The 23,140-nt window shown below is 44.0% G+C and overlaps 1 protein-coding gene across 4 annotated transcripts in view; it reads right to left on the reverse strand.

Moving 5' to 3' along the window:
* Positions 1-608: 608 nt before the first annotated feature.
* The window catches only part of PIK3R6 (phosphoinositide-3-kinase regulatory subunit 6), a 68,192-nt gene continuing 45,660 nt past the window's right edge, over positions 609-23,140 (reverse strand). For all 4 annotated transcript variants that reach the window (XM_040437494.1, XM_040437496.1, XM_040437497.1 and 1 more), the window contains 15 exons: positions 22,915-23,047; positions 21,980-22,049; positions 21,158-21,341; positions 20,920-21,064; positions 20,543-20,626; positions 19,229-19,640; positions 17,958-18,057; positions 15,448-15,567; positions 13,716-13,826; positions 12,283-12,373; positions 11,632-11,702; positions 11,455-11,545; positions 11,307-11,374; positions 10,486-10,598; positions 609-1,107 (listed from right to left, as the gene is read on the reverse strand). In XM_040437494.1, coding sequence (XP_040293428.1) covers positions 951-1,107; positions 10,486-10,598; positions 11,307-11,374; positions 11,455-11,545; positions 11,632-11,702; positions 12,283-12,373; positions 13,716-13,826; positions 15,448-15,567; positions 17,958-18,057; positions 19,229-19,640; positions 20,543-20,626; positions 20,920-21,064; positions 21,158-21,341; positions 21,980-22,049; positions 22,915-23,047 — 1,950 coding nt within the window. In that variant the 3' untranslated portion in view covers positions 609-950. The remainder of the gene's footprint in view (positions 1,108-10,485; positions 10,599-11,306; positions 11,375-11,454; positions 11,546-11,631; positions 11,703-12,282; positions 12,374-13,715; positions 13,827-15,447; positions 15,568-17,957; positions 18,058-19,228; positions 19,641-20,542; positions 20,627-20,919; positions 21,065-21,157; positions 21,342-21,979; positions 22,050-22,914; positions 23,048-23,140) is intronic.

A 23,140-nucleotide genomic window follows, 5' to 3' on the forward strand; every position in this document is an offset into this window, starting at 1 on the left:
CCTGTATACACTGCTTGTATCCATGGTTATGACCACCCTGCAGCCCAGCAGCAGTGGTGGTCGTGCTTGCACACTATAGGAAAAACCACCAATCTATGAGTGCTCCCACGGTCCCAGCCACCAGAAAAGCCAGCACTTTTTCCTATAGTGTGTAACTACGACCACCACTAATGGATTGTAGGGTGGTCGTAACCATGGAAACGAGCAGTGTGTTATGTAATGGAAAATGAATGAAGCCAGCAAAGGAGGCAATATGTATAATAAGAATACATTCAGAATTATGTGATTTGCATTATTTATATATATATGCGTTTTTATGTTTACTGAGAGTGACGTTACTCTCATGTTTGTAATCTTAAAACTTTTCAAAATAAAAGAATTTACAAGAATACATTAGTAAGTGTCTTGTATTAACTTTTCTCTACATGATAAATGCTATTTCGTGCAGTGAGACAATCCCTTTAACCTCCAGAGATATATAATGACGTTACACTGCATAGTAATTTACTGTATATGTAGCAGTAGCCTGTTTGAGACTGAGACACTAGGTGGCGCCATGACATAGTTTTCAGGATGAAAGACCCCGTAGCCCCCACTCATCAGCCCTTGTAACAAGTTTATTTGTGGAAGCAATTTCAATAAATACATATATTTGTCTTCTCCCTTATAAACAGCAGAATTCATCCTGATCATCCCAAAAAAAAAAAAAAAAAAAGATTCAGTTCTATGTCCAGGCGGTATAAGCAACACACGGGTCTTCACTTCTGCCTCCTTCCCAAGGTGCCGGACTTACAGTAGGTATATGGATTGTTAATGTGAGTTTCTTTCCAGTGTACAGTATAGATTTGCCACAGCTGCAATCTTAAAACCACCGCTCCACAAAGCAGTAGTGTGTCGGTTGCTATATATGCGCAGTGGGGCAGTTCATACAGGACCAGGAGTCCAAGCAGTCACTGAATGATTCCTGCAAACGTGTTGATGGGAAGCAGGAGCGATTTGGTCATGTATCTGCTCAGACCGCAGTCTTCTTTACCGTCCCCATGAGCACGTGATGTCCGCAGTCTCTGTAGGCTGTACCCAGGCTCCTGGCAGGGGGAGACCTCAAAGCTGAAGGAAGGAATTACATGTTAAAAGGCTATTAGCTTCATGTATTACACAACAGATTTCTGTTATAATGTGTATAGAATTTATCAGTATTATAGTAGTTATATTCTTGTACATAGGAGCAGTATTATAGTAGATATATTCTTGTACATAGGAGCAGTATTATAGTAGTTATATTCTTGTACATAGGAGGCAGTATTATAGTAGTTATATTCTTGTACATAGGAGCAATATTATAGTATTTATGTTCTTGTACATAGGAGGCAGTATTATAGTAGTTATATTCTTGTACATAGGAGCAGTATTATAGTAGTTATATTCTTGTACATAGGAGGCAGTATTATAGTAGTTATATTCTTGTACATAGGAGGCAGTATTATAGTAGTTATATTCTTTTACATAGAAGGCAGTATTATAGTAGTTATATTCTTGTACATAGGAGCAGTATTATAGTAGTTATATTCTTGTACGTAGGAGGCAGTATTATAGTAGTTATATTCCTGTATATAGGAGGCAGTATTATAGTAGTTATATTCTTGTACATAGGACGTAGTATTATATCTTTGTGTAGATAAGGGCAGTATTATAGTACAAGGGAAAAAAACGTAGGTCGATCCGACACTCAATAAAAAACACAGTATTTTATTTGCTCAGAACATATGAAAAAATATTAAAAACACTCCAGCTAAGATGCCTTTATTCATAGCATAACAAGTATACAATGATAAAAGATATATATACTAACAGGCAGCATGGGAAAAGGAGGCAGAGTAAATATGAAGTGGATTGGAGCAAGATGGGCATAAATGACCAAATAAAGCTGTAATAGCAAACACTGAATATATATCAGCATAAACGTGAAACTAATAACAATAATAATGGTGATATGTGGCGAGGAGGGGAGAACATACATAATGTAGGAGAGGATATTTAATGTTGGTGTATACACTCACCTAAAGAATTATTAGGAACACCATACTAATACGGTGTTGGACCCCCTTTTGCCTTCAGAACTGCCCTAATTCTACGTGGCATTGATTCAACAAGGTGCTGATAGCATTCTTTAGAAATGTTGGCCCATATTGATAGGATAGCATCTTGCAGTTGATGGAGATTTGAGGAATGCACATCCAGGGCACGAAGCTCCCGTTCCACCACATCCCAAAGATGCTCTATTGGGTTGAGATCTGGTGACTGTGGGGGCCATTTTAGTACAGTGAACTCATTGTCATGTTCAAGAAACCAATTTGAAATGATTCGAGCTTTGTGACATGGTGCATTATCCTGCTGGAAGTAGCCATCAGAGGATGGATACATGTTCTCATTCTGTTTACACCAAATTCGGACTCTACCATTTGAATGTCTCAACAGAAATCGAGACTCATCAGACCAGGCAACATTTTTCCAGTCTTCAACAGTCCAATTTTGGTGAGCTCGTGCAAATTGTAGCCTCTTTTTCCTATTTGTAGTGGAGATGAGTGGTACCCGGTGGGGTGTTCTGCTGTTGTAGCCCATCCGCCTCAAGGTTGTGCGTGTTGTGGCTTCACAAATGCTTTGCTGCATACCTCGGTTGTAACGAGTGGTTATTTCAGTCAACGTTGCTCTTCTATCAGCTTGAATCAGTCGGCCCATTCTCCTCTGACCTCTAGCATCCACAAGGCATTTTTGCCCACAGGACTGCCGCATACTGGATGTTTTTCCCTTTTCACACCATTCTTTGTAAACCCTAGAAATGGTTGTGCGTGAAAATCCCAGTAACTGAGCAGATTGTGAAATACTCAGACCGGCCCGTCTGGCACCAACAACCATGCCACGCTCAAAATTGCTTAAATCACCTTTCTTTCCCATTCTGACATTCAGTTTGGAGTTCAGGAGATTGTCTTGACCAGGACCACCCCCCTAAATGCATTGAAGCAACTGCCATGTGATTGGTTGACTAGATAATTGCATTAATGAGAAATAGAACAGGTGTTCCTAATAATTCTTTAGGTGAGTGTATATCTTTTATCATTTTATACTTATGCTATGAGTAAGGGCATGTAGGCTGAAGTGCTTTTTTTTATTTTATTTTTTTATAATTGTATATTTATTTATTATGGTGTAAAACAGAAATGTAAATACACTTTTACAGTAGAATAATGCACAGAAGTACAAAGTAAGGATAATACACAAAATACATCACATACATATTGGATGGGCTTATGTAACCCTTGATAATAGTCAGTGATGAAGAATGGAAGACCGAACAAAAATAAAGCATTAACATGAACTAACTGAGACTGTGTCTATCTGTAACCAGTCCGAAGAAGGACTACTGTGCAATGTATCCTAAACAAAGAGACATCAGGTAGAAGCGGGAGAGCCTTAAGGACCCGAAGGCCCAAAGCTTCTCAGCCAATAATACCCAACCCAACAGACAAGACAAATGACAGACAGACATAAAAAAGGGGGGGGGGGGAGGGAACATTCCTTTCACACGAGATTGTCAAGGTTGTCTAGTGGCCCAGTAATTGTCCCATATGGCATTGAAGAGTGCCATTTTGTCCTGAAACATAGCAGTGGAGTACTCCATTGTTCGGACCTCCATCACCCTGGCATACAAATCAGAGACCCGTGGTGGTTCGGGGCTTTTCAAGGCTCGGGTGACAAGACAACGAGCTGCTGTTAGTATCAGTAGCAGCAGCTTTAGTGCATGTTTTTTTAACTTGTATGGGGACCACATTGAGGAGGAAGGACACAGGTTCCGGTCGGATTTCAATTCCAAAGACATCACTCAGGAGGGCGCCTACTTCAGTCCAGTAGGGGCATATCTTGGGACAGTCCCAAAAAATGTGAGGCAATGTACTCCGATGTAAGCCACATCTCCAACAATCACCTGGGACTACTGGATTAATTCTATGGAGGAGGTCAGGAGTGTGATACCAGTACATTAAGATTTTATATTGGTTCTCCTGATGAAGTACCGACATAGATGATTTCGCTGCCCTTCTCCATATAAGGTGCCAGAGTGAGTCCGGCAAGGCCCTCCCCAGATATTCCTCCCACTGCACCATGTAGGAATGCCTTTGGACCCGATCAGGGAAGGGAGTCAGCAATATGGAGTAAATCTCAGAAATTAAACCTTTCGCATGTACCCCTTCCCTGCAAAGGCGTTCAAAGGGAGTCGGGAGGGAAACTGTGACCCCCTGAAAAGATGGACTGGGCAAAGTGCCTAATCTGGATATAAAAGAAGTTGGAGGAGGGGGGGAGATCATATTTGGCCTGCAGGGTAGTAAACGGCATAAGGACCCTAGTGAAGGGGTCCACAATATCAGCGAACCGAAACACCCCCCGCTGAAACCATGGTCTCGTTGTGGACGTGATAAGACTAGCAGGGAGCGTGGGGTGATATAAGAAGGAGGTCATGGCGGAGTAAATGGACTCCAGAGGGAATTTGCTACTGAACTGCTGCCAGATGCGTCTGGTACAAGCCATGGGCCCTAGGAGATCCTTGGCTGGCTGAGTCCTGTCAGGTCCGGACCATAGCATGGCTGTGACCACAGCCCAGGCTGTGACAGAGCGTAGCTGGGCCGCCCAGTAATATTTAGACAGATCCGGAACCCCTAGACCACCCTGGTGCCTACTAGATAGGAGAACCGACCTCGGGATTCTGTGCCGCCTTCCCGCCCATATGAATCTAAGGAGGTGGGATTGAGTGGATCTCAGGTCTTTAAGGGGGACTTTAATCGGTAAGGTCTCAAAAAGGTACAGAAGCTTGGGCAAGATCGTCATTTTAGTCGCAGCAATACGCCCCATGAGAGAGAGTGGGAGAGGGTGCCACCTATCTAGAAGACCCCTAATCTCGGCATATACAGTCAGGTTCATAAATATTGGGACATCGACACAATGCTAACATTTTTGGCTCTATATACCACTACAATGGATTTGAAATGAAACAAACAAGATGTGTTTTAACTGCAGACTGTCAGCTTTAATTTGAGGGTATTTGCATCCAAATCAGGTGAACGGTGTAGGAATTACAACAGTTTGCATATGTGCCTCCCACTTGTTAAGGGGCCAAAAGTAATGGGACAATTGGCTTCTCAGCTGTTCCATGGCCAGGTGTGTGTTATTCGATTATTATCCCAATTACAATGAGCAGATAAAAGGTCCAGAGTTCATTTCAAGTGTGCTATTTGCATTTGGAATCTGTTGCTGTCAACTCTCAAGATGAGATCCATAGAGCTGTCACTATCAGTGAAGCAAGCCATCATTAGGCTGAAAAAACAAAACAAACCCATCGGAGAGATAGCAAAAATATTAGGCCTGGCCAAAACAACTGTTTGGAACCTTCTTAAAAAGAAGGAACGCACCGGTGAGCTCAGCAACACCAAAAAAAACGGAAGACCACGGAAAACAACTGTGGTGGATGACCGAAGAATTCTTTCTCTGGTGAAGAAAACACCTTTCACAACAGTTGGTCAGATCAAGAACACTCTCCAGGAGGTAGGTGTATGTGTGTCAAAGTCAACAATCAAGCGAAGACTTCACCAGAGTGAATACAGAGGGTTCACCACAAGCTGTAAACCATTAGTGAGCCTCAAAAACAGGAAGGCCAGATTACAGTTTGCCAAATGACATCTAAAAAAGCCTTCGCAGTTCTGGAACAACATCCTATGGACAGATGAGACCAAGATCAACTTGTACCAGAGTGATGGGAAGAGAAGAGTATGGAGAAGGAAAGGAACTGCTCATGATCCTAAGCATACCACCTCATCAGTGAAGCATGGTGGTGGTAGTGTCATGGCGTGGGCATGTATGGCTGCCAATGGAACTGGTTCTTTTGTATTTATTGATGATGTGACTGCTGACAAAAGCAGCAGGATGAATTCTGAAGTGTTTCGGGCAATATTATCTGCTCATATTCAGCCAAATGCTTTAGAACTCATTGGACGGCGCTTCACAGTGCAGATGGACAATGACCCAAAGCATACTGCAAAAGCAACCAAAGAGTTTTTTAAGGGAAAGAAGTGGAATATTATGCATTGGCCAAGTCAATCACCTGACCTGAATCCGATTGAGCATGCATTTCACTTGCTGAAGACAAAACTGATGGGAAAATGCCCCAAGAACAAGCAGGAACTGAAGACAGTTGCAGTAGAGGCCTGGCAGAGCATCACCAGGGATGAAACCCAGCGTCTGGTGATGTCTATGCGTTCCAGACTTCAGGCTGTAATTGACTGCAAAGGATTTGCAACCAAGTATTAAAAAGTGAAAGTTTGATGTATGATTATTATTATGTCCCATTACTTTTGGTCCCTTAACAAGTGGGAGGCACATATGCAAACTGTTCCTACACCGTTCACCTGATTTGGATGTAAATATCCTCAAATTAAAGCTGACAGTCTGCAGTTAAAGCACATCTTGTTCGTTTCATTTCAAATCCATTGTGGTGGTGTATAGAACCAAAAATGTTAGAATTGTGTCGATGTCCCAATATTTATGGACTTGACTGTATACGTGGGAAATTAGCTTTGTAAAGCTCACCATATCGGGGAGTGAGGTCAACCCCCAAATATCGCAGTGAATCCGTCTTCCAATGGAAAGGAAAGTTAACCTTGAGAGAGCTCAGGGCCGTCTGAGAAAGATTAAGAGGGAGGGCCTCAGTTTTATGGGTGTTCCACCACCTCCCCAATCTCCTCAGGCGTGATCGGACTATTAAGGGCGACAAGGTAGGAAGTCGATAGGGTAGGAAGGCGACAGGATGCCAAATAAGACCGGAGTGTACTATCTCTCAGTCCCTCATCTGTGGGAAGGTTGGAGGGTAAGTTATACAGGGAAGAGTAATAGGCTGAGAACCGCTCCGCTATCACTCGGGGGTCATAGTGGATTGTTCCGTCCGATCCCCTAATAGCACTCGGCCCCGTTTGGGAGCTGTGGTTCCTAAGTTGTCTGGCCAGCAAAGTGTGGGGTTTGTTCCCCCAAGCATAATAGCGCTGTCGTGTGTAAAGTAATAACTTGCTGACACGACCTAAAGCTAGACTCTTCAATTGGGTCCTAGTATCTACAATTCGTCTCAATGTGCAGCGTGAGGGATAAGCAGCCATCTTGTCTTCTAGTGTTTGAAGGCGGGACGTAAGGGTCTTGACTAAGGCAGTCGAGTCCTTCTTTAATTTTGAGCTTATTGCAATACAATGACTCCTCATGACCGCTTTATGCGCTTCCCACAAAGGACGGACATTCCCTACTGATCCCTCATTTAGGTCAAAATATGTTTTCAGACGTTCAGGGAGTTCCTCCCTAATGGTAGGTTGTTTCAGGAGGGAGTCATTAAGTCTCCAGTGGCAATGGCGTACATGGCCCGACTCACTACTAATGTCAACTAGTACAGGAGCATGGTCTGACTAGGTGATTCGGCCCACGTCCGCTCCCTCCAATAGTCTGAGGGTCGAAATGGTACCAAAGAGGTAATTAATACGGGTGTGTGAACCATGTGGGGCAGAGTAAAAGGAAAAGGACCTATCAGTGGGATAAGTGAGACGCCAGAGGTCATACAGGGAGTATTTCCGCACTAGTTTACGAAAATCTCTGGCTAAGCGCTGCTGTGTCGAGTGTATTGGTCGATTCAGAGAACACTGCATTAAAATCTCCACCCAGGAGGACTAGGGGCTCTGAGGAGTCCGCTCCCTCACCAAACACCTTGCGGAAGATTCCGCCGAGAAAGCAAATCTGGGACGTGTTTGGTGCATAAATGTTACATAAGGTGATAGGTCTATCCGCCAAACGGCCACGGAGAATAATGTAACGGCCCTGTGGATCTAATATTGAAGATTCAATCCTGAGGGGACACTGTGCAGACACCAAGATGGCAACACCGGCCCTCTGACGGCTATGAGTATTCGAATAAGCGGTAGGATAAAGGTGAGAGGCAAAACGGAAGGAGGAGCTGCCATCAAAGTGTGTTTCCTGTAAGAACACAATGTCCGCTTTAAGGGATTTCAATTCCAAAAGCAAGAGTTTCCTCTTGGCGTTGGAGTTAAGCCCCTTGACATTAAAGGTTATGCACCACATCGTGTGAGTATGAGATGATACACAATGTATGTAGGGTACAGCTCACCAAAGAGGTCCGTATATGTCAGCAGGTTCGCACCAGTCGGACAACGGATCAAAGGCAGAGCTGAGGTACACTATCTCCACAGGCAAGGAAGTTCAGGCACCTACAGCAGGAGAGAGAACACAAGGGGGAGGGGGAAGAGACAGGACGGGACAACACAAAGACAGACAAACAGCAATAAACAGCTTTTCCCAGTGATGTAATCCCTGCTAGGGGCAAATAAGAAGCCCCTTCGGGGATGTACGTGTCGGAGACCAACAGGTTAAGGCTGACCAGGGTGCCAACTACAATTATCTGAGAGAAACTAAAACAGGTTACAACTAGGTGGAGCCTTCAGAGAGCCTGCACCATGATGTAGCAACAAGAAAACAATGACTGGCTTAACAGAGGAAATAAGTGATCGATATGGGGACCCTTCAGTGACCATCAATCCTGAGGGTGAAAGGGGTTAAGGGCAAGTTCTGGACAACCAAGTCTCCTCAGCCGTTGGTGATCAAGCAGATGGGCGATGTCCTGATAACGGAGGAGACCGCGGGGAAGAGGACGCACTTGGACCAGGTCTTCTTTTCCTGGTTACAGGAGACCAAATGTAAGTGGAAGTGCTGGAGACTCAAACTCCCAATCCGACATGTCAGGGATAGGAATTCCAAGTGATTCGCAGAAAGGGCGAAGATCCGAAAAGGAACGGAGAGTCTCTGTTCTTCCTTGATGACGGACGGTCAGGGTAAAAGGGAATACCCAGCGGTAGGCGATCTGGCGGTCCCTGAGTAATGTGAAGGAGAGGCTGGAGATGTCTCCTTTTCTGGAGTGTGAACCAGGATAGGTCAGGAAACAATTGAACTGGAGCGCCATCAAAGTCAAAGTTGCGTAGAGATCTCGCCTTAGCCATGATGGATTCTTTAAGGGCAAAATCGTGGACACAACAAATTACGTCCCTAGGACGCGCAGCAGATCCCTTAGGCTTGAGTGCTCTATGAGCTCTGTCCAACTTGATCTTATGCGAGGATGGTTGCCCCAGGATCATGTTAAAGATGGCTTCCAGCGTAGCAAAGAGATCTTCGTCACCGGTAGCCTCCGGAAGACCCCGTACTCGGATATTGTTCCGGCGCCCTCGGTTATCCAAGTCCTCTAAATGCCGTCCCATGCCCCTGAGCACAGCCGTTTGGGCAGAAATGGATTCATGAAGCGTGGAAATATATTGCCTGGTATCGTCATGGGCATTTTCTAGGGAGTCAACCTGGTCCACCACATGTTTAATATCGGTGCGAACTGCCGCAATTTCAGCTCTGCAGGCGTCCGTGACTTCAGAAATAAGAACCCAAAAGTCCTCTTTTGTAGGAAAGCGGCTAATATAGCTCGCCCAGGGCTGTGGAGGTTCAGGCAGGGGTGAGGGGTCCATAACGGCAAGTGATGGAGGGCTTGGGGATCTGGCCCAGATGTCAGAAGGGAGAGGAGAGCTGCTGTCCCCCTGGTCCACCAATGGAGGGGCTGGGGGCTGCTTATTTCGCCAGGGCTCATGTGGGGGGTCCCAGGAAGGCTGGATGCAGGGTCCCCTGGGATAATATCCCGTCCCCTAGTGGCCACAGTACCTTTAGTTGCAGTCGCCCCCTGAGAAGCGGATCCAGGAGCCATCATGGCGGGATCCCTCCTTCCAGCAGCAGCAGGCCGAAAGTCCGGGGCAGCCGGTGAGAGCCGCAGGTCAGAGGATCCACGTGCGGACACTGTGGACAGCGGCCCGGTTCCTGGAAGAAATCCAGCAGGGGTAAGTAGCGCTGTGTCCTTCTTCCTGGTCAGGGCGCGGGAATCCGGCGGGAGGTCCTCTGTGCCTTGGTGCTGCGAGGTGGAAGTGCCGGACCCGGAGTGCAATCCCAGCACTGCTCAAGGTTCCTAGTAGGTGAGGGGGATCGGGGAGGGTTAGGGGTCTTTTTCGGAGCCACTTTCTTCCCCATAGGATCCAAGAGAGATGTGTCTCTGGCCAGAAAGTTGCGGTGCAGGCGGGAGCAGCTCCTTCAAGCAGCCATCACCGTCGGCGTCCGGACACGCCCCCCCAGCTGGAGTGCTTTTAATATATGTTCTTAGCAAATAAAGTACCCTGTTTTTATTGAGTGTCCGATCGACCTACGTTTTTTCCCTGTACCTGTGTATGGTTGCTAGCCCTAATCCCGAGCACCGTCTCTGCATGGAGGTGAGCCGATCTACATTATTGTCCAATGTGGGCAGTATATTAGAGTCCTGGTTTATGGAAGATAATGGAGACAGGCCATAGATTTTCTTACAGGGATACCTACCTAGACACATTATTGTATACCCTTCGACTGTCTTTGTCCAATTGTAGACTCAGTGTCCTGAGATCCAGGCTTCTCATTTGGATACTCGATGCCTTCAATCCATTAAGTTGACACTGCAATCAACAACACCATTACTTCATTAGATTTGCTGCATGACATCAACAGTACTGTAATAGGCAGTGGGTGTGGACCCACTGTACCAACTAATCAATGTGACTTTGGTCTAGTCCTAAGGGCGTTATCCTGCTTTTCACCCTTTAACCCCTATACAGGGATCTGGTCTTATCTGCAGGGGACTGACCATGCCGCTACATCTTGGAATAATCCCAGGTTAGTTGGCAGCAGACACATGGGTGTCAGAAACACTGGTGCGAAGCAGCAAGGGCTCAGGCAATACTCGTAGTCTGTAAACAGACAGAGGTCACGCCAGGCAGAGTTTGTGAAATTCCGTGGTCAGGTCAGGCTGCAAAGGGTCTGTACAGTAGTCAGGCTAAGGTCAGGGCATGCAGCAGAGTATCAGAGTCAGTTAACAGGCAGAAGTTCAGTACATGGGCAGACAGACAAAATAGCACACCTTCACTGGTTAAACTAGTAAACTAGGAACCTAAGCTTAGGCAAGGAATGAGAAGTCAGCCTTTTATAGCAGAAGCTGATTAGCAATTAGAAGCAGCTCCAGCAACGCACAGAGCAAGGGAAGCAAGGAGTGATGGTAAAAAAGGAGTAGTAGTAGTTCAGTGAATAATGGTTCTAATAGAAGTAGCAGAGCAGCGATGGGCACAGGCTGCTGATGTCACAGATATCTGTGCCAGAATTGAACTCACCAATGCAGACCGCCCGGATGATGATGATTTCCCTGTTTCATCAATGTAGACATTCAGACACACAAAATCTATAAAATAGAGTGTGCATGATGAGATACGTACATGTCTGCATACGCCCCCTACTGGTCACAGAATAAACAGTTCTCACCATCTGTCTCGTTGCTTGGTATTGTTTTAATAATTGCCCCAGATGTTTTTAGCACCAGGCATCCTTCTTTCTCTCTATTGCTGGCTAAAACCTGAATCATCAAAATATTTCAATTAATATTTCTGCCATTTACAGACATAATGTAAAGATTATATAAAGGGCCTTATTTTTGGGTACCTTTTGATAATGCACCTGGATCCCTGCACCTCGAGAATCCACCACCGTCTTCTTTCTGGTTATTGTGTTTACTGAACAAAACGAACTTTATTAGCAAAATGCACAGAAAGGTAAGGTGTTATTTTATGTATCCATTTGGACATACAGTTGAGGCTTTATTCACACTGTCCTGAGTTTGCTAAACACAACCATATTGCATTGAAGGGCTCGCAGTGCCGTTTCAGAGCTGCAGCCCATTCACTTCTTTTCCCTGCACAGCAGTACACCTGGCCACCCTCCTGCCGTGCAACGAACAACGGTGCAGCTCTAATGAAGTAAACTTTGAAGGGGATGCAATGCTAAACCAGCGCTATGTCCTCTTCATTCTCCATATGAGTGGGTGTCCTGGCTTCTTCAGTTTTCCATGCCGCACACAAAAACGCTGCTTTAAGCAATTTTGTGTCCGGCATGGGATCGCAACAAACCGGAATGGAAATGACAATGAATGGGGACAAAACTTTCCTCTAGTTTTGAGATCCTCTGCCGGATCCTAAAACCGGACAACACAATGCAGATGTGAAAGTAGCCTTACATTTTAATGTATCTTATTTTCCAGCTCTATGAAAATTTATATAAAAGGGAATATCATATACATTAGTGCGACCTACTTACATTTTGTAAACGTACAATCTTGCAGGTCGATTTTAAGCTCGCTGAGAAACACATCTTCCACTGGCTCTAGAGATAAATCTCTGAATTGGATCTGAAAGGGAGAAAAGTGTTCATACAAAATATGTGGACCTTATCATTTCTTGCAAACTTTTTTGGGGTTTTCCACTATAGATATTTGTCATATCAAGTCTTTCTGTATCTTCCTGTCACTTCAGTGGGCAGTCTCTTCTCCATCAAGAATGGAGATCAGCAAGATAGGACTGGTGCGTTGCCCACTATTCAAACTTTTTATTCAATTAAAAGTCAAAATGTCATAAAACTGGTGTTTTTCTGTACTTTTATGCTTTTTGCAGTGTTTTGTGCTGTAAAAACTCCAGCTCCAGATGGAGGTCTATGAAACGCAGAACACACAAGCTTTTGCTAGTGGGGTTTTTGTTCATTAGGTGGCTTTTTTTGTTTTCTGGCTTATTTTTAAAAATGCAACTTTCTTTTTCCAGGCACCTGCTACATAGGTGGAAAAAGCCATGAAGATAATGCTAGTGATAATTGGTAAGGCACACTGTGTAAAAAGAAAAAAATGGAAAAAAACACTATCCTGGTGTTTTTTTAAATCAGTTTTTTGTACCATAGGTAAATTCATGTGTATAAAACCCTTAATGGGGTTTTCCGAGATTTTTATGCTGATGACCTATCCTCATGATAGGTCATCAGTATCTCGTCAGAGGGGGTCCGACACCTGGGACCTCCGCTGATCATCTGTTTGAGAAGGTACCATGGCCTTCTCTCTGCTTTTCCTATGCCAGTGATGACACATTCAGCAGTCACATGGTCTAGGAGCAGCTCAGCCCCATAGAAGTGAATGGGGATGAGTGCAATACCAAACATAGCCACTATACAATGTACGGCGCTGTGCTTGGTGAACAGGGAGAAAGATACGGTGCTCACAGGAGAGCAGGTGTCTTCTCAAACAGCTGATCGGTGAGCGTCCCGAGTATCGGACCTCCAACAATCCGATACTGATGACCTATCCTGAGGCAAGTAAAAAAAAAGTCCCAGAAAACCCTTTTAAAAGGGAACATTGAAGGGGTTGTTTTGATATATTGGTGACCTACAGTATCCTGAGTATAAATCATTAGTATAAGATTGGTGGGGGACGACTCCCAACATCCTCTCTGATCAGCACTGCATCTTCTTCACTGTTTACCTGCTCGCCATTGACATTGCAGTGGCGAGCAGGTGTAATTTCAGCTCCACCATTCCATTCACTTCAGTGGGACAGCCCCCTCCTATTCGTGAGATGTGATGGAAGGGACATTCAGAAACTGAAAAGGTATTTAACTTTCATTATTGTCTGTTATATACTGTAAGTTGTGTTTACTGCAGTACATGACCATTAGCATTGCTCTCAGTATTGTATTACATATGGAACTTACCTTGACAGAGTAAATCTGAAAGAACACTGGTTGTAATCCAAAGCGTAGATAGTAGGAGGCCACATCCAGGATGAAAGGGTCAGAAGTGGAGTCTCTGGATGGACAGGCTGGCTGTGAAGGACATATCAATGTATAAATGGATTGACAGCTGTGCGTTACTGTTTCTAAAACGTCGGTCTTAATAAATGTGACCCTATGTTCCTATGGAGCCCTGCCACAGGGGCTCAATAGGAACTAATTCCTGAGAGCTTCAGTTCATTCCGGAGGAATCCTTGCCAGGGGGAGCCAGAGCACACTCTGAAGTGTGTTTGACCATGGCATCTTCAGGGTTAAAAGTCTGAGACTGGCTTACCGCCGGTCACAGACATTAGTGTACGGCGCTAGTCGGGAAACGGTTAAGGACCAGTAACTTTTTTATTATTTCTTCAGTTTAGCTGTATGACACCTTGAACTTTGTAGGACTAGCTGGTTTTTTTTGTAACCATTTGGCGTATATATAATGTTTTAACTTTTAGGGGAAAGATAAAAAAAAATAGCAATTTTAACATTGTTTTGTGGGATTTTTACACAGTTCACTGTGTGGTAAAACTATAAATAAATAACTTGATAACGTTATTCAGTAGGTCAGTACGATTATGATGTTGCCAGTTGTGTGTGTGTGTGTATAATTTTATTTATTTTAATTTATTTTTTGTCATATTTTTTTCTCTCTCTCCTATACTGCAGGCTGTCAGTTTCCCCCCCCCCCCCCCACCCCTCCAGGTAGACTGAGATCACAGCAAACTTAAGGGAGGGAGGACTGCTTTAACTCTTCATATATTAGGCTTAGGGTACTTTCACACTAGCGTTAAAGTTTTCCGGTATTGAGTTCCATCCTAGGGGCTCAATACCGGAAAAAAAATAATTCAGTTTTGTCCTAATGCATTGTGAATGGAAAGCATTTCGTTCACTATGCATCAGGATGTCTTCAGTTCAATCACTTTTACGGTATTTGGCCGGAGAAAATACCGCAGCATTCTGCAGTATTTTCTCCGGCCAAAATTCCAGAACACTTGCTGGCATTATTTTTCATTGGAATGTTTTAATGCCGGATCCGGTTTTCTGGTCTGCGCATGTACAGACCCTTAAAAATGTGAAAAAAATTAATACCGGATCCATTTTTCCGGATGACATCAGAGAGATGTATCCGGTATTTCAATACACTTGTCAAACGGATCCAGAAACAAATGGTATCCGTTTGCACACGGATTTCCGGATCCGGCAGGCAGTTCCAGCAACGGAACTGCCTGACGGATTCCTCTAACGCTAGTGTGAAAGTAACAGCTAGATATTGGTCTTGTTTTATTTGAAAGCTGACAGTCTAGACTTTAAAACAAGACCAGAATGGCAGCATTATGTCCTGTACGTTGGGATTGATAGCTGTTAGAAATTAAGCAGCTGTAACATGCTTTCACTTACAGCTGATATCACTCCCAAATGATTTCTAAGAGCTATATATATATATATATATATATATATACAACAGCTATGTATATACATTTATATACATAAAAACAGTGCCAAAAAGTGTCATGTGAACGAGCCCTACCAGTGTTTTTATTTGAATAGATCCAGTTCTCTTTGATCATAAAGGACTTCCTCCAGCAGTTGTTCTCCCCATCAGTCAACTAAGCAAGTTTGATCTCACGTATTACTACCATCCACTAGTACTGCATTACAAGCCTCTACTCACCATAAGTGCAAGTTTGGTAATTCTGTCGTAGAGGGTGTTAATGTTTTTGTCATACCACGGATCCACCTGGCCCAGATATGTGCTAAGCTCACACATGTCGCTCATGGCGGCCGACTCCTCCTATAGAAGAAAAATCATATTCTTGGAAGGATTGTCGATCACATTGCCATTGTAAAGAGCACCAGAAAGACAGCAAAGACCTCAGTACAAGTTTATACAGGGAGTGCAGAATTATTAGGCAAGTTGTATTTTTGAGGATTAATTTTATTATTGAACAACAACCATGTTCTCAATGAACCCAAAAAACTCATTAATATCAAAGCAAAATATTTTTGGAAGTAGTTTTTAGTTTGTTTTTAGTTTTAGCTATTTTAGGGGGATATCTGTGTGTGCAGGTGACTATTACTGTGCATAATTATTAGGCAACTTAACAAAAAACAAATATATACCCATTTCAATTATTTATTTTTACCAGTGAAACCAATATAACATCTCAACATTCAGAAATATACATTTCTGACATTCAAAAACAAAACAAAAACAAATCAGTGACCAATATAGCCACCTTTCTTTGCAAGGACACTCAAAAGCCTGCCATCCATGGATTCTGTCAGTGTTTTGATCTGTTCACCATCAACATTGCGTGCAGCAGCAACCACAGCCTCCCAGACACTGTTCAGAGAGGTGTACTGTTTTCCCTCCTTGTAAATCTCACATTTGATGATGGACCACAGGTTCTCAATGGGGTTCAGATCAGGTGAACAAGGAGGCCATGTCATTAGATTTTCTTCTTTTATACCCTTTCTTGCCAGCCACGCTGTGGAGTACTTGGACGCGTGTGATGGAGCATTGTCCTGCATGAAAATCATGTTTTTCTTGAAGGATGCAGACTTCTTCCTGTACCACTGCTTGAAGAAGGTGTCTTCTAGAAACTGGCAGTAGGACTGGGAGTTGAGCTTGACTCCATCCTCACCCTGAAAAGGCCCCACAAGCTCATCTTTGATGATACCAGCCCAAACCAGTACTCCACCTCCACCTTGCTGACGTCTGAGTCGGACTGGAGCTCTCTGCCCTTTACCAATCCAGCCACGGGCCCATCCATCTGGCCCATCAAGACTCACTCTCATTTCATCAGTCCATAAAACCTTAGAAAAATCAGTCTTGAGATATTTCTTGGCCCAGTCTTGACGTTTCAGCTTGTGTGTCTTGTTCAGTGGTGGTCGTCTTTCAGCCTTTCTTACCTTGGCCATGTCTCTGAGTATTGCACACCTTGTGCTTTTGGGCACTCCAGTGATGTTGCAGCTCTGAAATATGGCCAAACTGGTGGCAAGTGGCATCTTGGCAGCTGCACGCTTGACTTTTCTCAGTTCATGGGCAGTTATTTTGCGCCTTGGTTTTTCCACACGCTTCTTGCGACCCTGTTGACTATTTTGAATGAAACGCTTGATTGTTCGATGATCACGCTTCAGAAGCTTTGCAATTTTAAGAGTGCTGCATCCCTCTGCAAGATATCTCACTATTTTTGACTTTTCTGAGCCTGTCAAGTCCTTCTTTTGACCCATTTTGCCAAAGGAAAGGAAGTTGCCTAATAATTATGCACACCTAATATAGGGTGTTGATGTCATTAGACCACACCCCTTCTCATTACAGAGATGCACATCACCTAATATGCTTAATTGGTAGTAGGCTTTCTGCAGAGGTGCAGAGACAGACAGACTCCAAAAGACAAAACAACACAAAGGGTTAGTCGTACAAAAATTGGTCAGAACCAGGTGGACAACGCAGTACAAAAGCGAGAGACAGAGAATAGTAAAAAGACAAGCCGAGATCAAATACCAGATTTCATGCACAGTACAAATCACGTGAGAGATAGTGGTCAAAAGACAAGCCGAGGTAAGAAACAAACAAATGAACCCAAGAACCAGTGAGCCTGTACAGGACTATCACTGGTGTATGGCAAGGAAGGAGTTTAAATAGAGCACCGAGTCCCAGGATCAGACCCTGATAGGCCATGTCTCGGCGCTCCATTAGCCAGAACACTAGCACATAGGAATAGAGCAGCTGAGCAATCAGCCCAATGCTAGTCTCCTCCAGCACGTGTTCCCCGTGGGGAGAAAGAGCATTGCATCCTGTTGCTAAGGATGCTGTCGTGTCACCAGGGGGTGCGGCTTTGCAGGGTGTCTCTCCCGGCGCAGTCGCACCGAAGCTGGAGCCCGGAAAAGTACGTTTTTTTTTGCACTTATAGTGCCAGTAAAAATAAGAGTTTTGATCAGTTTTGTAGTAATTAATGCAAGTGTATTGTACATTTTTGCCAGACCAGCAGCACATTTCACATCCAAAATTAAAATAAGCAAAAAATGACATTAAATCTCTCTCATGTTTATTGTGCCAATGAAAGGTCGTATTAATTGTGAATAGAATTGTGCCTTCATGATGAATGGACCTGTCAGTCAATGACCCTGTAATAGTCAGCTATTAGCATGATAGATTCATCGATATATAACCTTTACCATGTGAGCTGAGGTATCGCTTCTTTCTCCTTGGATAGGAATGCAATAAAATTGAAGATTGGCCTTCAGGGTCCGATGTGGCCTCCTGGCTTCTCTCTTCCTGAAGGAAAATATTAACTGTTCACTTAGGGTCACTCTTAGTGGGAACGTTAATTACATTACCTGTATGCACTAATATCCCAATAGATTGTCTGGATCACTGCAGCGTGATGTGACCTCGGGAATCATGACTCATCTTAGGCGCCCTTCCAATTACAGCTATTACATCTGTCCCCTCATGTACCCCATAGCGTCTGTCAGTGGATGGACACCTCTTAGCACTATGCCATCATCCCTTTGCATATAATATCCGTGGTCTGGAAGGTTTCTAGCACTCCAGAACTTAGTGTTAGGGCTCATGCCCACGAACATATATTTTATTTCTGTGTCTGTTCCGTTTTTTTTGCGGCCCGTATGCAGAACCATTTACTTCAATAGGGCCACAAAAAAATGGAAATGACTCCGTGTCCACATGTCCATAAAAAAAAATAGAACATAGAATAGAATTTGCACAGGCACCATCCGTGTGGTTGCCATACACGGATCCAGACCCATTAATCTTGAATGGGTCCGTCATCTGTCGGTACAGCAAAAAAATAAAACCTGTTCTATTTATTTGCGGTGCGGAGGCACAGAGAAGAACCGCACGTAATCACTCTATAGTGCTTCCGTCGGGTTCCATGCCTCCGTTCCAGATTGCAAAGCCATTCAAGAAACTTGCTGGGCATCAGACCACCCAGCATGCATGCATCTCTCCCTGGCCGATGTCAGATCCCGCAAAAAATTATACCTGGTCAACATCTAAAAGGGTACCTATGACTAAGATTGACCCCCCCTACATAGATGCTCAGGTATTCCACACCCCAGGGCTGTAAAAGTCTCAGGTGCTTTGCTTTGGACAGCTGTTTTTTTCTGTGGATGTCTATGGAGATGTGTATTATGTGAGCACTAACAAAGTCGGCTCCATAAGTTTAGCTTGGTGATAAATTTGTAGGGTTTTATCTGTCCCCGGTTTCCTCTTTCCAGCCGTTCAGTAGAGACGACCACATGGGACACTTTTTTGCAGCAATGAGTTTAAGTGATCATGAAGAGTCATGGGCCATTTAGTGGTGGCATTCTGCCACTAGTTGATACTTTTTATAAGACATCAAAGAGATTTGCCCTGATGACAAATTGCCTTTTAAAGTTAGACTGTCGTACATTTATCTATGGTTTCACTGAGACTTCAGTACCTGAAGGAGTAATATGCTTTAGCCAATCTGCCCAGGGCTCTGTCATCTCCTAGGACCACCACTCGAGCAGTGGGAAGCTTATCCGGTCCAGTTGGGACCTCTGTACTCTGTCCTGAGAGCCTCTGTAGTGTCGCTGTCTGGCTTCCCTTGGGTGCCTTGGTGAGGTTTTGAAGAAAAACAGCAGAGTCCACGTCTGCGCCTTTCTTCTTAATGCATGGTTTCCTATATAACTTGCTTGATTCTTTCTCTTCTGTCCCAGGCAAGTCTCTCTCTATCCCACTGTCATTAGACCACACAGAGATGCGGTGCTGCTCGTTGCCCTCTGGGTCCAAGGAGAGTTCTGGCTCCTTGACATATTCTGTCTCTGCATCTGTGGTCAGGGTCTCCCTCATGAACAGCATCAGCTCTTTCCCTGGTGTAAAGAAAACCTTATTATCATTCTGCTGATACATTTAAAGTTACTCCATGTGGCCATTGTATTTCTGTACATAACCATTAGTAAAGACAAAGGGTTTACACTCCGAAAGGGGTTGTGGGCTGTAATGATATTGATGACCTATCCACAGGATAAGGTCATTAATATCAGATTAAAGGCTCATGCACATAGCCGTTCTGTGCATTTGGGGTCCGCAATTTGCGTTCTCCAATCCACAGACACCAATGGGTCTGTGATGCATCCACATCGCAAAAAAACATGTTCTATTTTTTTGCGCTGCAGAGGCACAGAGATAAACCCCACGGAAGCACTCTGTAGTGCTTCCATGGGGTTCCTTGCCTCCGTTCCGCACAGGACCTTCCAAATTGCGGACCCAGTCAAGTAAATGGGTCTGAATCCGTGATGCGGTGCAAAAACAGCCGGGACCCGTATATTGCCGACTGGCTGTTTGAGGACCTCAACACGGGGCCAGCCGACACATGTTAGTGTGCATGAGCCCTAACAGAGGTCCAACTCCCACTGATCAGCTGTTTGAAGGGATTGCAGCATTTGTGAGAGTGCTGCATCCTCTTCCAACATTTACCTGCACGCCGTCTAAATTATAGCAGCAATGCAGTACAATTACAACGTCCCAACCCCTGTCAGGAGTCAGACCCCCGCCGATCTGATATTGGTGACCTATCCTAAATATTATCACAGCGCACAACCCCTTTAATCTATACACTGATGGAATCAGATCCTCCACAGTTAAGAGAGGGCATAGCGTGCATAGTTGTCGGACCCTATAGGTGCAGAGGAGTGACCCTTTTTTCCAGTTCTGAATGCTAGAGTATTCGTTAAAATGCACACTGTAAATGAAAAAGAAATAACTCCATTACATAGTTGATCGTCGTCAGTCCAGAGATGAACGCTGAATTTTGGGCTGGGCAGCGGGATTCTCTGAAGTTTTGACATTCCTGATTCTATAAAAGAATGCAGAAGAACAGTGAAGATGCAGAAATGTTGCCTACGGCAGTCAGTCATATCATGGCTTTAATTGTGTAAGGAAAATAATAGCTGGAATGTATGCTGTACCAGTTACTGTGGTCAGCATTAAAACCTAGGCAGATAAGATGGGGGCAGTATGACTTTCTAAGAAAACTAAGAAGGCTAATGAGTTTATATAAGAACCGTTCTAGAGCCCCTAAATGGTTGTATGGTTAAGTCAGTCCCGTGAGGGAACACAGTTGAATGGCCATCTATATCTAACTGGTACCTTCTTCAGATGAAATGACTTTCTTATAGATTTCCTGCAGCCGTTCATTGTGTCTCTGCCTGGTGCCGGCGTTTTCCTGCTCGCCGCGCTCCATCACCAATAGAACCTCTTGAAACCAAATTTCCACCTCTTCAGTAGATTTATCCTGGAGAAAAGTAGCAGCACGAATGCATGAGACTTTTATTATTATTATTATTATTAGAAGGACCGCCCGTACCATCACCACCATCCCTCTTACCTTCAGCACCTGTTGCAGCAATTCTATGTTGCAGTCTTTGCCAAGTGAGGCCTGAATACAGTTGGTAATGACATACATCATACAGGACACAGGTGAGTGAGACATCTGACTGGCTTGAGTCTCGCGGAGAAGTGTATTACATACAGCCTCCGAAACCAGCGCCGGATCCAAAAACAGTAGCACCCTGCGAGGAATATTTTCTTTAGTATGACACTCCTCATGATTTATCCTCCTTTTCAGATACCCAGGAACGTTGGTAGGAGCTCCTATTACGATAGTGGACTGAACCAAATATATTGTGTTTTTTTGTAATTTTCCTGATGTTAACCTTTTTAATAATGATCATTTCCATTACTGAGAACAGATTCTGTCAGCAGATCTGTCATTGCGCATTTTATCTTTGGTTCTTTTAGGTATTCCACAATGGATATGTAGCCAGGAGATTACAAGAGATCATGGAAACTTCTGCTAGTCTCACAAGAAGGTTGCTGACAATTTCAAGTAACTTGTTGGAGGGGAAGGTTATAAATGAGATAGCTAGTGGCTAAGGGTTACCCCTCGTGTTATGTATATCTTAAAGGGATTGTGCAAGTGAATGAGGCTGAGCTGCAGTACCAAGCACAGCCGCTATCCAATGGACGGTGATGTACTTGGTAAGCTGCCAGTGTTCAGTGGAGCGCTGAGGCCTCTTCAAACAGCTGATCGGCGGGGGTCCCGGGTGTCGGACCCACCTGAGGATAGGTCATCAGTATTAAACACTCAGAAAATCCCTTTAATTTTCCAATTCACTTTACATAAGAAATTATGAAAAATTCAGCTTACTTGTCTTGGTGATGATTGAGATTCCTCTTAAGGTTTTGCTCCCACACCACCATCTTTTGATATGAAAAACCTAAAGAATCATGTAAACTATTATTCACTATGCACAATTAATATGCAGTAGTAACCCTAGCAGCTGTAGTAACTGATTAGTAATATGTCTAGTCGCAGTACTGAAGATGAATTAGGCCCTGTTCACCTGACTGTGCTCGGCCCAGAAAACACGGCCCATGTGTCGGCCGCATCTCTCAGAACGACTATGGTTCACCTGACTCGGACTGACTACATCATAGCGATTTAGTCAGTTCATATCTTAATGTGGGTCTAATGTACCGTACTCATAATGATGTGAGTACTGTACATTAGACCTGCGATCAGATAGGACCTAACTGTATTATAAATCACTATGCTGCAATCAGTCTGGGTCAGGGGAGCCGCGGTCAGTCCGGAAGATGCAACCGACCATGTTTCCCGGACTGAGCACAGACGTGTGAATCAGGCCTAATATCCTCAGTTCAGTAATAATGTAAAGATTATGGGGCAGATTTACTAATCCTGTCTAATATTTAGACAAAGTAATGCTGGTCCAGACAGTCTAAAGATCTGCCAAATTTATCACATTGGCTCATGCTGGAAGATACATTTGGCGCACTGCCTAGCTTTATACCACTTATTGGTAGGCTTACTTTGCGCCAAAATTTGATGCAATATGGAGCATATTGTCACATTTTAACCCACACCCAGTTTCCTTCTAATCCACAACCACTTGACGAGTGCAGCACACTTGCGCATCTAAAACACAAAATAAATGTGGTACACCATTTTTTTGGTGCAAATTGAGACAGAATTCTGGTGCATTTACTGTAGCTTAGTAAATGTCCCCCAATGTCTGCTAGTATATTTATTATGGGTTTATGCAGTAATGGTATCATATGTACCTGGAACTTTCTTCTCGGTCTTTAGTCTTCGCGCATAGTCCAGACCAATCGTACAGTATGGCTTTGGTAGAGTAAGTATCTTTTTGCAGAAGACGTAAACTCGTTCATACAATTCATCAGAGATATATGCAGCCTGGAATGTAAATTACAAGGGCTGTAAAGGTTGTTTTTTTCCGTAGGCCAGTTTCACACTGGCTTTAATGGTTCTCTAACTACAGTGTGCAGC

The sequence above is a fragment of the Bufo bufo genome, chromosome 6 (genome assembly GCF_905171765.1).
Source record: "Bufo bufo chromosome 6, aBufBuf1.1, whole genome shotgun sequence".
Classification (NCBI taxonomy): domain Eukaryota; kingdom Metazoa; phylum Chordata; class Amphibia; order Anura; family Bufonidae; genus Bufo; species Bufo bufo.